The sequence below is a fragment of the Battus philenor genome, unplaced genomic scaffold, assembly GCF_028537555.1.
Source record: "Battus philenor isolate CCGP_79_NKW_IND1 unplaced genomic scaffold, ilBatPhil1.0.hap1 SCAF_22, whole genome shotgun sequence".
In the NCBI taxonomy this organism is placed as follows: Eukaryota; Metazoa; Arthropoda; class Insecta; order Lepidoptera; family Papilionidae; genus Battus; species Battus philenor.
Window position 1 is genome coordinate 7,554,490 of NW_027181685.1, and position 17,914 is coordinate 7,572,403.

Sequence of the window (17,914 nt, forward strand, 5' to 3'; positions counted from 1 at the left end):
CGCTTTTTGAACCCCTGTAATGGGGGGATAGTATTTTCTTTATTTACAAAAAAATCACGTATTTTTTTATTTTCATACTAATTTTTTGACATTTTTAATGTCTTTCATTTTTTTCTCTAATTTTCTCCACAATATCAATGATTCTTTTCCATACATCGCCTCACTTCCTTCACTTTCTTTCCAGGCAAATTACTATTTATTATATTTTTTATTTTTTAGCATTCATAAACTTGTTTAACAATTTATTTATACTTAATTCTTATTTTTTCCTTACAATCTCAAACGCACTTAATTTACATTTCCCATATCTCAGATATTTTATCCGTTGTTTATTATTATCATTATTCTTGTACATTTTAATTTATTTATTGTTTTTTCTATTACCCTTTTGCAGACTCCGAAAAGGTTTGATAACACTTCTCTTTACTCACCACTGACGCGATCTCCTCTATTCTCTCTGCTAACAGAGGCTGTTTATTCTGTTCTTACCGCACCAAATTTGGGAAAGTAGCACAGGAAATCTCCCTGAGCTTGAAGCTACGTAAGTACTCGAAGATTCTCTCTTGCCCGGTGAACATTTAGACCAAAAGCAAGTCCAGCTCAACTTGACGAAGCATGAGATGGGCCGGAAAGGCGTCTGAAAAAATTTCCTCGTTACCAAAGCCGTAGTACCTTCGATATATCTCTTATTCCATTCACCATGCGTGTCCAACCTTAGCTGTCGCTTTACAAATGAAATAGGACATCTCTAGTATTCGAGTATCCTTTTACTCTTTATTCATTTTTCACTTCAGGTTCATTGATTTTATGTGTTAATTAAAGCATTAAGGGTGATTGTATAGCTCATTTGCTTTATTAATATTTAATTAATGTGTAATAAAAATACTGTAATAAATATATAATAAGAGAAAGCGTTTCCAAAATTCGGATTACTATATTCCTACTGAAAAAAATTATTAATATTACATATTTCGAAAAATACTTTACACGGAGTGATAGGAAAAGTTGGAAAAATTTAAAAGTTTTTGCTGGTTAACTAGCTATACGTTCACCTCCTTAAAGCTTTTACCCCTATATCCAATTAGTAATCATAAGTAAATTTATGTATGGGTGTGTTTATTTAACTACTTTACATATATATCATATCCTGAACTATATTGTACACTTTATACGTCGACTACACTACTTTCTTCTGTTTCAATACTATGGTTGTATGTAATATGTTGGTTCGTGTGACAAGACCGTCCAATGTACTTTTTTTAAGTTTTAATAACTCTATGCTCTCTTTCTGATGTTAAGTGTACAACAATAAGTCTTACATAATTAAATAATTTGAGGTTAATGACTTATTTAACTAATAAAAGTTAAATAACGTGTTTACTAGGCGATACTGTTTTAAAACATTACTTTTTAAAATTGAGGCTCTCTTCGGTAAGCGAACCAAATACAAGTCATTAGAGCCGTCTAAGCGCTTTCATCCATCAACGTCCTCACCAAAGACAGCGAGAAACTAAACTTGCTCTCAGTGTGTTCCCAAAGGACATGATTATGAGGATTTACGGATTAATATTCATGTTTAGTACATTACAAAAAAGCAAATTGTTTTTTATAGATTATTAAAATCAATACCTAGAGATCAATCACTTTTAGCCTTTTTTAATATACCTTATGGTTTGGAAACAATCACATGCTTTTATATTAATTATAATGTCGTTGGTTCTTCACCTCAATTTACTTTTCTAGCTGTTTCCATTGCTATGCGCACAAATAATGCGTGCGTTAACAGCCGAGGAACAATTTTGCACAACCTTTAATATTTCTCTTATTAATTACGATTAGTATTATAACTTATACATGATACCTTATTGGTCGATCAGATCACTATAATTATAATTCTTCATACTTATTTCAAAAGTCATCTTTTCAGCGTTCTTTGAAACGTATTAGAAGAGCGATCTCCTACAAGCCCTCTGAATCTAAAGTACTCCACGTCATTGGTCGCCATCTTGATGAATTTCTAAGTGTTTCCTTTCTTTTCCAAGGTCGTCGTTATCAACGTTGCAGTCCATAGATGCCCTCTGTCAGGCTTAGGCCTTCCCAAAAGATATCTATGGAGGGATGTACTATTAAAATCCACGCTTGACGGTGGCAGTTTGGTTTTATAGTACGCTTCTCATCATTTGCAAACTTGTTTATGAGCAGTGTCAATTTTATGTAATTAAATCACAAAATAAGAATTATATGACAATGTACACCGGGCATCGAACCAGCGATCTACTATCGCAAATCGCAGTCCTCTACTTCTAGTCTAGCATTACTCATTCATCCTGATTTGCCCACATATATTCAGTAATATTATTCTTGTAAATATGTTTGAAATGTCAGATACATTTGTACATAAATATATAATAAATACTCGTTTGCATTTTACAGCAATATTTTTATCAGAATGTACATAAATATTTTATTACAATTGTTTCATAAATCTCGTATAAATTATACAAAAATGCCCAAAACCTGTTTTTGAACTCATATTATCTCAATCCTTAAACAGGCAGTATACTTTAAGCACGCCTATATAATAACTGAGAGATTTGTAAAATTTTTACTGACTAAGTAAGTAAAACTTTAATAGACACTTATATCACATAAAAATTAACTATAATTTTGTCCATTTGTATAATTAAATCGATTTATGGTTTACTGAACCTATATTTTTGTTACGTCGTCATCATAAAATACAGTACATAACAGTACAATGTCTATAACCGAACATAGGCCCCTCCCATAGATTTGAAATAGAGCTTTTGGTAAGCAGCCAGCACATAGCGACTTCAATCTTTTGTCTTAAATACTGATATGTAAATTCAAAGAACAATCGTGCGTTATTATGGTGGTGATTGTATAGCTCATTTACTGTTAATTAATGCATGGTAAACCCTATTCAAAAGTGAATAGTTCCAGAAATAATAAATAACGTAATGATAATATAGAAAGAAAATACGTTTTCCGAACTCACATTATTTCTTATTAAAATTAATTTTTATTTAATATTTAATGGAATCAGGCGTTACTTCGCGGAAGTCCATCCTAGGTAAGAAAAGGACCAATATTTAGCCACTTCTGCGAATCACACAACCGCCACCACCAAATCACTCAACACGTGTTTCACCCCTCCACGGGGCATCTTCAGGAGTTATGTTACACCGATTAGTGTCAAACAGAGAGCCTCTGTGTTTGTCGTTGCATTGTTTGCCGCATACGCATTTATCAGCGGGCTGGCGGGCGGTACATTTCATTGCACGACTACCACAGCATGTGCGGAAGTGGCTAAATATTGGTCCTTTTCTTACTTAATTTTTGTTTAGTATCTGTCACTGCAGACTGACTGCTAGATATTAATATCCTATCGCGTTCCAATGAAAACTAAATTAATTTAACATATATCAGAGCAACCACCTTATACAGGGTGAAAGTTGAATAGGTATACAAGGTTTAAAGCTTTTTGCTGACAAATGAACTATATATTCAACTCTATAAAGATTATACACCTGTAACAAATCATACTGTACACGCGTATAACTTATAGAATTATCTAGTATAACTCGATTATGTAAGCATTTTAACAAAGCATTACTTGGTTCCATTGTAACAAAATCACACAGCTTAGTTCACGTCAGGAGCGTGCGCGTGATGAGGGTTGTGTTGAATCAGACAAAAGCTTCGTACGGGTTTTCATTTAACCTTTATTGTACGAACATTCTATTAATATAAAAATCCAAGTGATGAAATAAATGAGTTTACCGTGTTAAATTCGTTTTATAATTGTTTGTTGTATGTCAATTTAAAAAAAAATGAATGTGTTAATTTTAGAAATATGTCTATATTTTAGAAATATATAAATATTAATAATAAAGACTTAAGTTCGGATAAAGAAAGTTCAATGTTGGATACATATTTCCTGTATTTAGCGTCTGCCAATCCAATCCGTCTTTATGGTGGCCTGTCATAAGGTAAACGTCCGTCTCTACACCAGAAATTTATATTCCCAGCGGCATGATCCAGCGAGCCATGTGACCTGCTACTTAAACCCTCTGGTTTTTATTAGTTACTTTCATTCGTTTTTCCGAATCACTGTCGAAGAGAAATCAAGCATAGCCCGTTGAGCGACAGTAAGCTTGCCAACGAGGCTCGGAGTGTATCAGAGGTAATTCTTTTTACAGACAAAACCTATCTCTTTTTTCATATTTACTTACTTCACGTATCTTCATTATTTTTCTCTGCACTGCTCAAATGATTAACAGGTAGAAAATTCCTTCAGGGTGAAGTTCAAAATTTATATAAGAAATGTTTAAATAATTGAAATACTGAAAAAATAAACTTTTTTTTTCTTAACCTGAATTTACGACGACATCCAATATTTCAGCGAATAATGGTTAATAAATCATTATACCTTCATTATGTTCTTTGAATTCAATCTCAAAGAGCGAAAGTCTGGTAATAAATTTATTTATAGGCAATTTAAAGATTAAACAGTGCTTAAAACTTTTATTATATATTGCCGAGATTCGCCCAGTCACATCCAGACGTTCGTATTCTTATATTAATTTTTGTCGATGCCACAATGGGTAATTTGATGCCAAATGTTTGTCTAAACATTGGACAGTCATGGATATAATTTACATCTTCACCATTTTTGACGAAAGGAAGTCTACCGGTACGTCGCACTGATGGTAGCTTTGTAACTTTATTGCAAGGTATATACCTCCCTCAAAGATCGCCACGATGACCGATAAAATTCAAAAATGATATTTTTGTTAACACGCATTTGATTTATAACATTAATATCAGTATAAATATTGCGTTGATTATAAACAAAGACCAAAGACAACTTAACAAAAAGACATAATACAATTTAACTCTTGCAGAATAATGTGCAAGCTAAGCAAGAGACGATATCTATTTCTTAGACTTCTCTTTGACGAATAAGCTGTCTGCAAGACTACCTAAACATCCGAAGTCCTTTCCAAGAAAAACAACGCGAGGAACATCAGATGGTAATAACGGCAGCTCTTAGTTAGGCTCCGGGGAAATCGCTGCTCACCTAAATACTGGCTCAGACTCACAGAGTCCCCAAATTGACTCTTAATAATTTAAACAATACAAATATATTTTAATATTTTTAAAGGAATTCTCAGATTAATAAAACTTAACGAATTTGTTCATTATTGTTTTACCATAGTATACAATATTATTTATGAACAAGGTGTCAGCAGAACCAAAACAAACATTGTGTTGAGTTAGAATTTCTTGGCGTATTTAATTTTATTTTGCAACAATGTTATTATAGTGTAATATATTATTATGTTTGTTAGTCAACACTTTCCATAGCAATTATCACAGTTTTAAAAAGTAATTTTTCAATTCAATTCAATAAGTCTTTATTCACGAACAAATCTTACAGTTAATTTCTTTGTTTTACTTTTCGGAAAAGGTCTCTCCAGACCTCCATCAATCGTCCATAGTACACTATTATGCTGTTTTATCATCCATGTCCCATGTGTTGTAGCTTTTAGGTCATCCTCCTTTATGCATGATAGTCTTTCTCTCTTACCTTTACCATCTCTTGGGTACCATTCTATTACATCTTTGGCCCACTTTCCTTTCTTCGATTTAATAGTATGTCCAGCTGATTCCCATTTCAGACGTTTCAATGCTCGTGTTACATACGAGTATGTGATGTTATCTGGATTTTCCGTATGAGAAGTTGGCACAAACCTTTTTTCTTACTTTTTCCCAGGTTGTTTTGCCATACTTCTAATTTTTAGATAGTCCGGACACAACATATTTGCCAACCATACGTCATAACCGGGAGGATACAATAGTTATATGCGTGTCTTTTTATTTTAGATAGTATTTGTGGATTCTTTAGAATTTATTTTTATTTTTAATATTTCCTCCAAGATGAGATAATTTTAGTTTGAATTTATTTATCGGTATGTTGAGCTGGAGATTGTTTGGCTATATGTGTATTCTTCTAAGTACTGTATGTAGTTGTTAGTTATTGCCGCTGTACGTGATTTAGTGCTGTTAATTTGAAGTCCTGCTTTCCGTTATCAGTTGTATAAGCTTCTCTAATTATTAATTGTTGAAAAAATATTAATAGTTTATATCATTTTATCGCGTTATCTCTTGTATCTGAACTAGGGCTAGTGTGTCTTCGATTCTATAGAGTTCCTGGTCAAGTTACTCTGTAATAGTACAGAAAAAAGAACAGCGACTTTATAATTATATTTGAAAATATATACCCATTTAGTTTATATACATGAGTATATACAAATACTAGGGAGGCACTATGGTTAATAAATAATGATAATTTATATCATTTTTAATATGTTTAAATTCAATTGCAACATTTGTATATTATGTAAGCATATATATAATAAGTTCAGGTCTCTTCTAGTCATAAGTAACTTACTTTAAGATATTTAACTTTTATTTTATTAATAACATTTATTTTGTAGCCAAGCATACTAGCCTATTTAATTACTGTAAATCGCTTCGCTGCAAGATCGAAACAGAAATGAAGAGGTCCGCAAAAGAAACTAGGAGGCAGTGTGCGAGCCACATCTCTCTTGCAACCGAGCCGAAAGGTTCTCGAATGGCAACCACGACCCGGTAAACACAACGTGAAAAGGCCACCGATTTAGTGGATCGACGATATGGTCAAAATGGCTCATCGAGTTGATCGTTGGGGGTGTCCTATGTCTTGCAGTGGGCGTCTATCACCTGTTATGATGATGATGACTAGAAAATAGTTCAGCGTCATTATCATCACTTCAGCTACACGGCGTCTACTGCTCGATACAAATCACCTCCATAAATTTCTAGTGAAAAATTATTTGCAGATATCCATTATGTCTTTATTCTTTCAGACTAATACATCTTAATTAATGTTACTTATAAAAATACTACAAGATAATTTATAAACAAAATCGTCGAAATCATTTTTCATTTGTGTCACCAGTCACTGAATAATTAACGACATAGCGATTGTTTACAATATTTATTTTAGTCTTGTTTCTTTCATTGTTTTTTCCTTAATGACCCTTAATTATTGGTTCGCGTCAGGACGGATGGTAGACACAGAGCAATTTTAAAAATATACCTTCTTTTTAAAACACATCGTATTTTATTTGCGCCACGTCCGCTGGTTTGTCACGCTCCGACGTAATTGGCCGTTAGCGTGTTAACAGTTGACATACTGACAAGCGTTCTGTATTTTAACGTCACGCCTTCCATTTGCGTTTAAATTTTTGATCCATAAAAGCTTTTACCGGGGCAACCTGCCGGAGGCGGCCGGCCCATTTTAAATTTCATATCAGCCAATAACAGGATGTAAGAAATAATTTTAAAACTAAAAAAAGTGTATACAGTTACATGTAAAAAGTTATTATTGCAAATTTCGCACTTAACGATCTTTAACGAAAGTAATTCGTCATTGTAACGTTACGTACCAAATGGAATTTTCGTTAGAAATCCTTAATCAGAATTCTGTATAAATTGATATAAAGGATGATTTATTATTGCTGTAAAAGCTTTATTGCCAATTAATGTATGGTACACCATATCCAAAAATCAACAGTTACAGAAATAATGAATAACGTAATCATAATATAATGAAAAAAAAACGCTTTATTGCTTAATATCTGTCCCTGCACTCTTCTATATATTCTACCTCAATTTATTATTAGATCCTTAGTGTAAAGAATATCCCACTAAAGTTTGTTTACGTTATGAATGCAAGAACAATAGCTGCCACAGTATAAGATACACATATCGAAGTATTGTTAACCCGCGAGTCCCAACCAACGGTACTCTTTAAAAGAGGAGAGAACAAACGTCTTGTATGACATGCAGCATGCCCTTCAAGAACACCGCAACAACAGGACACTTTCATGAAAAACGTCGCTAATACAAAGGACATGACATTCCATACGCCATGCAACTGTTGAAACCTTTTTATCACATTATACTGGCAGATGTAAAAACAGCCATATAATTATGTCGATACAATATACAGGATTTATGGAACAGCCATTCGATTTATTTCACGTAACAATGCTTAATTTCGGTTTGGATAGAAAACCTCTAGATTTCCTAAAGTATTGTCCGGCATATTAACGTGTTATTTATAGCGCTAACGAACTGTACATAATTGCGATACCGCCACCGTTATTCTCATCCGCTAAACTGTTATGTCTTAGAACGTGCGACCACAAGGTGGACAGATGACGTTATTAAAGAGGAAGACTAGATGCAGGTCGCTTCCGACCGATCCTGTTGGGAAATTGTTGTGGGAACCTATCTAGCAAAGGATATCCAATGGCTGAAATAATGATGAGCTATAAATGCTAACAGGCAAACAATTTTTGTTAAAAACAAAAGAGTACGAAGTGAATGACTGTATTCAAATAAATTCGAAAGATTTGTTATTACTACTTCGATAAAACTACTAACACTGCAACTTCTAAAAAGCTTTACACATAAGTGCATCGAGAAGAAACTTAACGAAGCTTTTTAAAAGATATTCCTTAAATTATTATTTATAGTTAAATTATTCATGACGCATTGCATATTTATTACGAAGTATATAAAGTATACGGTCAAGCACACGAAACGTATAGAAAAATCCAACAAATCCCTTTACATTCTATGAAGTAGTTACATTACCCTGATGTATATTCAAAGTGTAATTTAATTTAGTCGTCAGAGCTTTCAGCCGCAGTGTCTCGTTTCGTATTAAATAAAGTTATGCGGTTCGGTTATATTTGCGCGGGTCCGCCATACATTCATCAAAGTTGGCCGGATCCTAGCTGCGGTTTCATCTCGTTAGCGCTTGAGCGTTAGGCTTTGTGTTAAATCTGTTTAGATTACCAAATTGCAGTTATGTTTATTGAACGATAATTTCCATTAATTAATAACTAATTTGAAATAAAATTTTAATTATAGATTTAAAACTATATACGCAAGATTGAAGTAAGTAATTTATGGCAAAAAAAAATTAAAACAAAACTAAAATTAAAACTTTCTTAACACTTGATCCAAACAAAGGGGTAAGCGATAAGCGAGTATGAAGTACTCGTGGTGGCTTTGGTAGCAAATGCGTATTAAATAACGACTTCAACATCATTTATATCGGCCCGTGGATGTCCACTGCTCAACGTAGGCCTCCTATAAGTTTCAAACAGGATCAGTCGCAAGCGCCCTGCGTCCAGCGTTTTCAGAAACCTTAACAAGATCCTCAGTCCACCCAGAATGACCGTCGCTGCGCCTGCCTCTAACAAATTCACATTAATTTTAAGAGTAAGATGTCCACTACTGAACATAAGCCTCCTTTAAAGATTTCCAATATCAGAAAACCCAGAGGCAGAATTGGCGAGAGTGCGCGGGAGCCCCCGGGGCGGGAAGGACCTGAAGCTTGAGGACGTGAAGAACAGAGACCCTCTCATAATAATGAAGGACGTGATGGCCTACAACTCAAACGAGGACATCGTGCGGACCATCAAAGTCCAGAACAAGTTTGCTGGACGGCTACCCTGAGAGGGATCTGCGTTTGGAGATCAGGTTCAGGCGGAGAGCGCGCAATGAACAGACGGTACACGTAGTCATGCGCGTGTCCCCGCCCGTGTGGAACAGGATAACAGACGCTGGCGTGTTGCACATCGACCTCCAGCGAGTGAGAGTGTAGGATCACTCTCCACTGGTACAATGCACCTGGTGCCTGGGTTACGGCCACACCAAGAGACAATGCACGGAGGAGGACAGATGCAGTCATTGTGGTGGCCGGCACCTTCGCGCCCATTGACCGGATAGGCTACAAGGAAAGCCTCCCGCCTACAACGGCTGTCAAGCAAAAGCAGACCGGCGGGACCACAGGGCGTTTGACGAAGACTGCCCCGTGAGAAAGAGGTGGGACGCCATTGCACGAGCGCCCATAGTCTATTGCTAAGGGCGCCGCGGTGGACCACCGTAGAACTCAGGGGCGCCACCGGCACCGCGTTGTGCACTTGAACCTGCAAAGTTCCGAGCTCTCCACAGCCGAACTGATATGCGAAGCGCCGAAGAGAGGCTGGGCGTTTGCACTGGTTTAGGAACCATATATAGACACTACTGGTGAGATGCGGCAATACCCGGAGACAAGGGTAGTACAATGCGGTGAGGTTGTCAAGGCAGCCATTATGCTATTCGACGATACCATCGATATCACTCAATGTCTCCACCTCACGTCTGGAAACATTTCTGTGGCCAGACTGAGAACTGGGGCTTGGGAAATAGGGGTGATATCAGTCTACCTGGAGCCAAACACGCCGATCGCACAATTGACGATAGGCTCACGTTCAACAGTCACGTGAAGAACGTGAGCAAGAAGGCACAGGGCCTCTATCGACAGCTGTGCAGGGCTGCGAAGGTATCTTGGGGTCTGAACTCGGAGGTAATCAGAGCGATGTATCTGGCGGTGCTGGAGCCGACGATTTTGTATGCAGCGAGTGCATGGGCGCCGGCGGCTAGGAAGCTGCTGGTCCGCAGGCAGTTGGACGCGGTCCAGCGGGGCTTCGCGCAGAAGACCGCGAGGACCCACAGGACCGCGTCCCTGCACTCGGCCCTCATACTTGCCGGGTTGTTTCCCCTGGACCTTCGGGTCCAAGAAGCAGCCCGCTTATTTGAATATAAGATATGATAAGAAAGGGTCATTCCCGGCAGGTGGTAAGGGACCGAGACCTGGAGGTACCGGTCAGCTACCTGAGACTACCGCACCCGTCTGGTCAAGTTGGTGTGGAGTTCTCCTGTCTGGGGAAAAGTGCGGAGGAAGTCCGACTTGCCACCGCGGCTGCCGACTTGGTAATTTATACCGACGGCAGCCGCATAGAAGATAAGGTGGGTGCGGCGTTCTGCGTCAAGCGGGGCGCCGCAGAGCTGTACACAAAAAAGCTCAAGTTGGGCAACTTCTGCACCGTATACCAGGCAGAGCTGCTGGCTCTAGCTGAGGCAACAGGGTACGCGGCCGGCGAGTCAGCGCAAGCCTGCGCCATACTGAGCGACTCGCGGTCCGCCCTCGAAACTGTCGCAAGATCGGACACCCTCCATCCCTTAGCGTTAAGAGTGAAGGAGAACGTGATGAAAGCGAGAGAAAAAGGGAAGGATGTAAGGTTGTTTTGGGTGAAAGCGCACGCGGGGATGGAGGGGAACGAGAGGGCGGACCAGCTGGCCAAGGAAGCGGCCCTGAAGAGTAAAAGGCGACCAGAGTACGAGAGATGCCCTGTTTCATTCGTCAAGCGGCAACTGAGACTGGAGTCGCTCGACGAATGGAACAGGAGGTATGTGGAAGGAACGACGGCTTCGGTAACGAGGATGTTTTTCCCGGACGCCGTCTCAGCCTACCGCGTGCTCCGCAGCATCGAGGTGGACGCGGTCTCGGCCCAGCTCTTCACGGGGCACGGGGGGTTCTCTGAGTACCTTCATAGGTTTAAGCTCAAGGAGGACCCCTCGTGCTTCTGTGAACCGGGCGTGGACCAGACCGTGATCCACCTTGTGGCCCGGTGTCCCGCATTCGGGGGACTCCGGTTCGGCTTCGAGTGCCGGTCTGGGGTTCAAATCAGGGAGGAGTCAATAGCCTCCCTGATAGGCGAAAGTGTAACTAGGAACGAATTCCTCAAGTATTGCAAAACAATAATAACACAAGCAATACAAAAAAACAAAACTAGGTAAAAGAAAACAAAAAAGACTGAAGTAAAATAAATAATAACTATAAGTAAACAACTGTGATAACATACCTAGTAAATAAGATTTGTAAAACAAAATAAGAGGATGAAAGAAAGAAGAGTAGAGTAAAAGGGCATAAAAGAAAAGAAATATAACAAGATAGAGAGAAAAGAATAAAAGATAATAAGATGAATGACAGATGATTATGGAAATAAAAAACATTGTGAAAAAATATTTGTAAAAAAAGGTCCCTGTCCTAAAAATCAGATAGGGGTACGAGAGGCCCCCAATAGCGAGGGTCATTATAAAAAAAAAAAAAAACACGCCGATCGAACCATACCTGAACCGGATCGGTTTGGTTTTGGAGGGCTTAGGGGCTGCCATCATGGTGCTGGGTGCCGACGTAAACGCCCACAACACCTGGTGGTGTAGCCGGTCCACAGACCGGAGGGAAGTTGAAACGGCAGCCTCACTCGATCAACTGGGGTTGCATGTGTTGAACCAGGGGTCTGAGCCGACGTTTGACACGTATCGAGGCGGGAAGCACTGCTCCAGCTGCGTCGATGTTACTGCTTGCTCGACCAACCTGCTCGACCGAGCGGTGAGCTGGAGCCTTGCGACCAACATATCCTCGTCGGATCAAAGGGCAATTGTGTTCGATCTAAAGTTTGCGAAGTCCGAAGGCACGGACGTCAAGCCGACTACACGTAAGTACTATACCCGTAGGGCAGACTGGGGCGAGTTCAATCGAACGTCGAAATCTCGGACAGGGACACATTGACAGGCGTTCGCAGACGACATCATGCTGGTCTTCTCGGGGCATGTTCATGAATGCGGAGACAAAAACAAGCTGAGGTTTGTACCACACAAAACAAAGATGGTGGTGCTAACCAATAAGCTGAAGTATGACAACCCATTACTGAGCATGGGAGGTGAGCCGTTTGGCCGGACTGGGGAGGTCCGGATACTAGGCCTCACAGTTGATGATAGGTTCACGTTTAACACTCATGTGAAGAACGTGAGCAAGAAGACATAGGGCCTCTATCGTCAGTTGTGTGGGGCTGCAAAGGTATCTTGGGGTCTGAACTCAGAGGTGATCAGAACGATTTATCTGGCGGTACTAGAGGCGATTATTCTGAATGTCATGTGCCAACCATGAGGGTGACCATGCTGTCCGTAGTTTTTACTCAAAATACTTAAGGCGACAGTGGCCATCTTTTCTGCGTTTAACCCACTTTCGTCAAATTATACAAAGTAAAAAAATATATGTAAATTTTACTCATGTTTCTTGACACTTCCAACCGCTTCCCTTTCTACCAGTCAAAGTACATAGTCACCTGTTACTTTTTCCGGTATTGGCAAGCGCTAAGAAACCTACCTTTATTACACGTTCCTTTATAAATATAAAAATTATTTTTGACGCCGTCACAATGAAAATCACAAACTATGACTCGTTATTCAGCTATTTAATAACTTAATTAGCAACATTTTGTAGCATAGTTAAATTAATATTGCCACTCCATCATGTTGATTAAGATGAAGTTGTGCTGAATGCACATGCAATGGTTTATTGTAATTATTAACGCATCATTGCGCTTCTGGGTTGCCAGTTTCATTACATTTATAACATCTGCAACGGGAATAAGCGAAATATTGAAAATTAAAAGCTGTTAATTATGAAATAAAACCACAAATCGATTATAAGAGACGATTGTTCAAATATATCACCCTGGTTATTAAAAACAGTAAACGTGTCTACTTAGATTTCGGTAATTCATTGCGGCATATACACATTTATTATAGTGCTACCGAAGCCGCTGTACCGCGCCATAGGGAAAGACAGGGGAATAAAGAACATGAGCGCCGCGAGCGTTGAAGGCGGAATGACGGAACGGAGCAGCCCTTACTCCCTGCCGCCTTCCTACGTAGGAACCTAAGGCCTACGTTTTCAGTGCTCCAGGTGAAACCCCCAGAGGTCCACGGGAGACTAGGCGGAGGTCTTTATTGACATGACAAAAAAACGGGGATCCGCAAAAATTTACTTTCTTTAGTCAGCAAAGCACTCCAACTTTGGTTTGACTTGACCTATCCATGTAGAAAGATAATATTTTAGGAAGACTTAAATAACAAAGAAATTATTTTTACATCATGTTGAACTTTGGGATTATAAATGAAGCAGCAGAAAGTCCACCGGAATCTGCTATATTTTGGAATTTGTCCACAAGAAAATAGCCTGGCATGCCAGCCATAGCAGCATATACTTACGCACAAACATATAAAACAATATCTTTTCAAGCAATGAAAAATAAATGGAATACCAATTATTTATTGAAAAAAAAAATTCCACAGTTTCCTGTACACCTATATTTTAAATAAAGCTACAAAACATTATCCCACGAACTAATAATACTCCTCATAAATAAATCGAAACTTTCTTAACAAAAACTAAATCAAAATATTATCCATTATAAAAATGTTACACTTACAATTATATGTACAATAGATTCGACGTACGCAAAAGTAATAACATACTTTGTATAATAACCAATAACTATACTATATTCGCCGAAAACCAAGAATTCGTGGACAATAACGTATGATTTTTTTTTTTGGATCGGGCTCATATTGCAGTTCGAATAGCATTAGCAGATTCCGAAGATTCTAGAAAACAAAGCGCAAAGACTGTGACTGCGCAGAGCGCTTAGCGAAAGATCTCTTTTAAAGTAGGTCGAGGTAGAAACAAGGTCTTCAGGTAGACGCAGCGTGGGTATGCCCCTAACTAGGTGGAACTACGACATAATTAAGCGGGAATTCCCTGTATTCGTGATCTTTGAGGGAGGCCTATGCCTTAGAGCGGGCGTCCATTTGTTAAAAAAATGCATGTCTACGTTGCTTACGTACCACTGTGCGCTCATAGCTCTACGCGAGAAGTTCTGTACGACCTGAAGTCTGAGGTTGACGCGTGGATTACAATGCGCGAAGCACGGAGTTGCATATGTAAGGACGGGTCTGTGGACAGCTTTAAAGTTACTTATTTCACAGTGACATTTTACTCCCTCTGTTTAGCAACGGATACAACAATAACTGACCGAATACAAAAGCAGCCTTATTCGCGCGCGTTAAAAATAAGTTTGTCATCTAGCATGAAACCTGCATACACCCACTGGACTGTCCATGAATATGATCGGAGCTGGTAGAGAGAGGTTGGAATTTAAAAACTGCATTACCACGCTTTTGGAGGACTTTCGCTTCATTTCTGAAAGCATCGTACTAGGATGTTGACTGCGGTTGGAGGTCTTTGATTATGGTTCCGAAAGCAACACCAAAAGTATAAATACTCTTGTAAACGCGCCTCTACTTTTCTTAGCAATTATTTTCTCTTAACGAATGGTAATAAAGAGCGCTAAGATCGGCGAATTATGCATACAAACTAATTCATCGTCCATATAATACATGGGATATATAGACGATGAATATAATTTAGGAAAGCCCAGCAAGTTTCTAAGGCTACACAGGCGTATGTCCACAGCTGGACATAAGCCTCTCTCAAAGATTTCTTTTTAACGAATTCGAAACAGCCTGCTTCTTGCGTCTTTAGATGTCGTTAACAATCTTGCGGATTGACGTCCTATGCTGCGTCGATCAATTCTAGAGGAATCACGTTTCAAACCTAATTCATGTCCGATGACTTATTTATTTTAAAACAAAACCTTATACTTTTAAATATATAATTTGATTTAAAAATACAAGTAACTAATCGTAACCTAAGATAATTAAAATAACAACAAAAAAATACACGCTTATTAACATTTTTTTTAATTTAAATAGATTTTTATTCGTACAGTTTAAAAATCAGAGACCGCTTTAAGTTTACTTACAAATAATTACCGTTATGGCGATTTCACACTGATATCATTTAATTTACACACTCATCAATTAACATATGCGTTTAATAATTAATTTTTCGCTAACAAGTAAAACGTGTAACCGGCACGAGTTCTTTTATATAGGAATATAAAAACTATAGCTTTTACATATTTAAACACTAATTTAATTCGACATCCGAGAGATTCGTTACTCGAATTACACAGATATTTGGACTGGATTGAATTCCCTACTCTCAATATGATAATTAAAAATATATCAATGGGCTTCGGTACAAAGTCTTAATAAAGCAAAGCAAAATCAAAGCGTTAATAATGCGACAATCCTTTTTTTATGGCCTATATATACGCCGTAACCAATCAAATTAAAAAATCAAGTTAACAGTGACCAATTAAAAGGTATTTGTTTAGTAACAGCTAATTAGGATCTAATCAATTGGTTACAGATAAGCTGACAATGTTGATTTAATGCATTCTTAAGGCGAATGGACTATATACACTAGAACCAGTTTTGTGCGGTAGATAGGAACCGTATAAAAGAAAACGCATAAGAAAGAAAAAAGTTGCTATAAAAATAGTTATCCTGACAATTTAAGTTTGGTTTTACGCGGTGCATATGGACCGCATAAAAAAAGTTTCACGTAGAAAATAACTAAATTATCTCCTTACAAATTAACTATGATTTGCTAAACCTTTGTAGTTTGACAATTGCCAAACTTGTTTGTCGTTAATAAAAATGTCTATCGTCACTTAAAAATAATACCTCGCACGAGTTTCCAATTGTATTTTCTTTAGTTACCATGAAGTCTGTGATCAGTTTTTGCGACGACTATTATGTCACAACACTTGTGAATGGCGCCATATGTTACCTACACCTTTTTTATTGATAACTCCGTCAGTTATGTTCCAATTTAATAGAAACTTTCATATATCTCACAAAAACCAACAGTTTGTTTTCTTATTCTATATTAAATGTCAAATTTTAAGATACCGACGTAGTTTAATCAATACTATATGTTTATATACCCATTAACATATATCGAGGCACAAAAGACGCTAAATAGAAATGAAACAGCAAATAAAAAGATCCATAAAATGTATGTCGTAAGGAAATTATTAAAATCTATAAAAGTAAAACACAATTGTTTATTATCCTCCATAATATCGTGTAAACCATTCAAGGTTTATTTAGTCAACAGCAAATGATAATGTTGCAATTCAAACCTATCAATTGCCTTCAAAATTTTATTTATTAAGACTTTAATAAAATTAGTTATTCTATTCTAGGCGTCATCATTAGAATAAAATTTATCAAATAAAAAAGTACAAAAATGAAAGTATGATTTTTTTTTAAAAAAACTTGCAAGGTTTACATAAAACACTAAAATTTAGTTTTGTTTCACTTCTAAAACGACATGACGTCACACGCCAGAAATAATTTAGACGAACGCTGTCATATATTAGTTTTAAATGTTCTTAACTTAAAATAACAATTAAAATGTATCTAACATTACACAATTTAACTAGACATTAAATATTAACATCAAAAAAACGTGTAAGAAAAACTATTTCTTATTTAAAATAAAATTATATTACTTATGTTAAACGTCCTCACGATATGTACATTTTCCGACACAACCGAAACCAGTGTTGCCAGTACACCACGCGCGTCACAGTTTCGTGCTGTTTCACTTTTAACTATCATTGTTCGGGTCTAAGCCCGTTAAGCGATTCTCATATATTGTTCATGTCGTAGAGAACCTGGGCAATGGTTCTGGAAGCTTCTACGGTGCTCAGTGCAATAGACGCTAGATGGGCTTCGTAGGGTCGCAGTAATCTGTATAAAAAAAATGTGTAAAATTTACTGTGAAACCAAATATTATACATGCAAAAAAGTATACTAGAGAGATACTTTCCTAAGCCTATACAAAAAATAATATACAACGGCTTGAGCCGAGGTTACCAAAGGCGCCGTCTAGCATGGTAATTTAAAACGAGAATCTTTAAATGCCAATAAAGCAAGAGTGATTGTCCGACGATAAAGCAAAATATGAGATTTGAGACATTACCTACATATAAAAATTATCAATGCATAAAAAAATTAACGAACACAATTACATTTACATTTTCGAGTCACGGTACTTTTTTTATAGAAAAATTTTGTAAGTAAACTAATTCAAAATTAAATCAAAACCAAAACTATCTTTATTCTATATGGTGAGTTTTAGTTGACATTCTAAAAACGCTATCATAGTCTCTGACAACAT

At 37.4% G+C, this 17,914-nt stretch overlaps 1 protein-coding gene across 1 annotated transcript in view; it reads right to left on the bottom strand.

Moving 5' to 3' along the window:
- Bap170 (Brahma associated protein 170kD) overlaps positions 1-17,914 on the bottom strand; it is a 59,227-nt gene that overhangs the window by 2,314 nt on the left and 38,999 nt on the right. The window contains exon 37 of the mRNA XM_068766854.1: positions 15,642-17,484. Coding sequence (XP_068622955.1) covers positions 17,382-17,484 — 103 coding nt within the window. The 3' untranslated portion in view covers positions 15,642-17,381. The remainder of the gene's footprint in view (positions 1-15,641; positions 17,485-17,914) is intronic.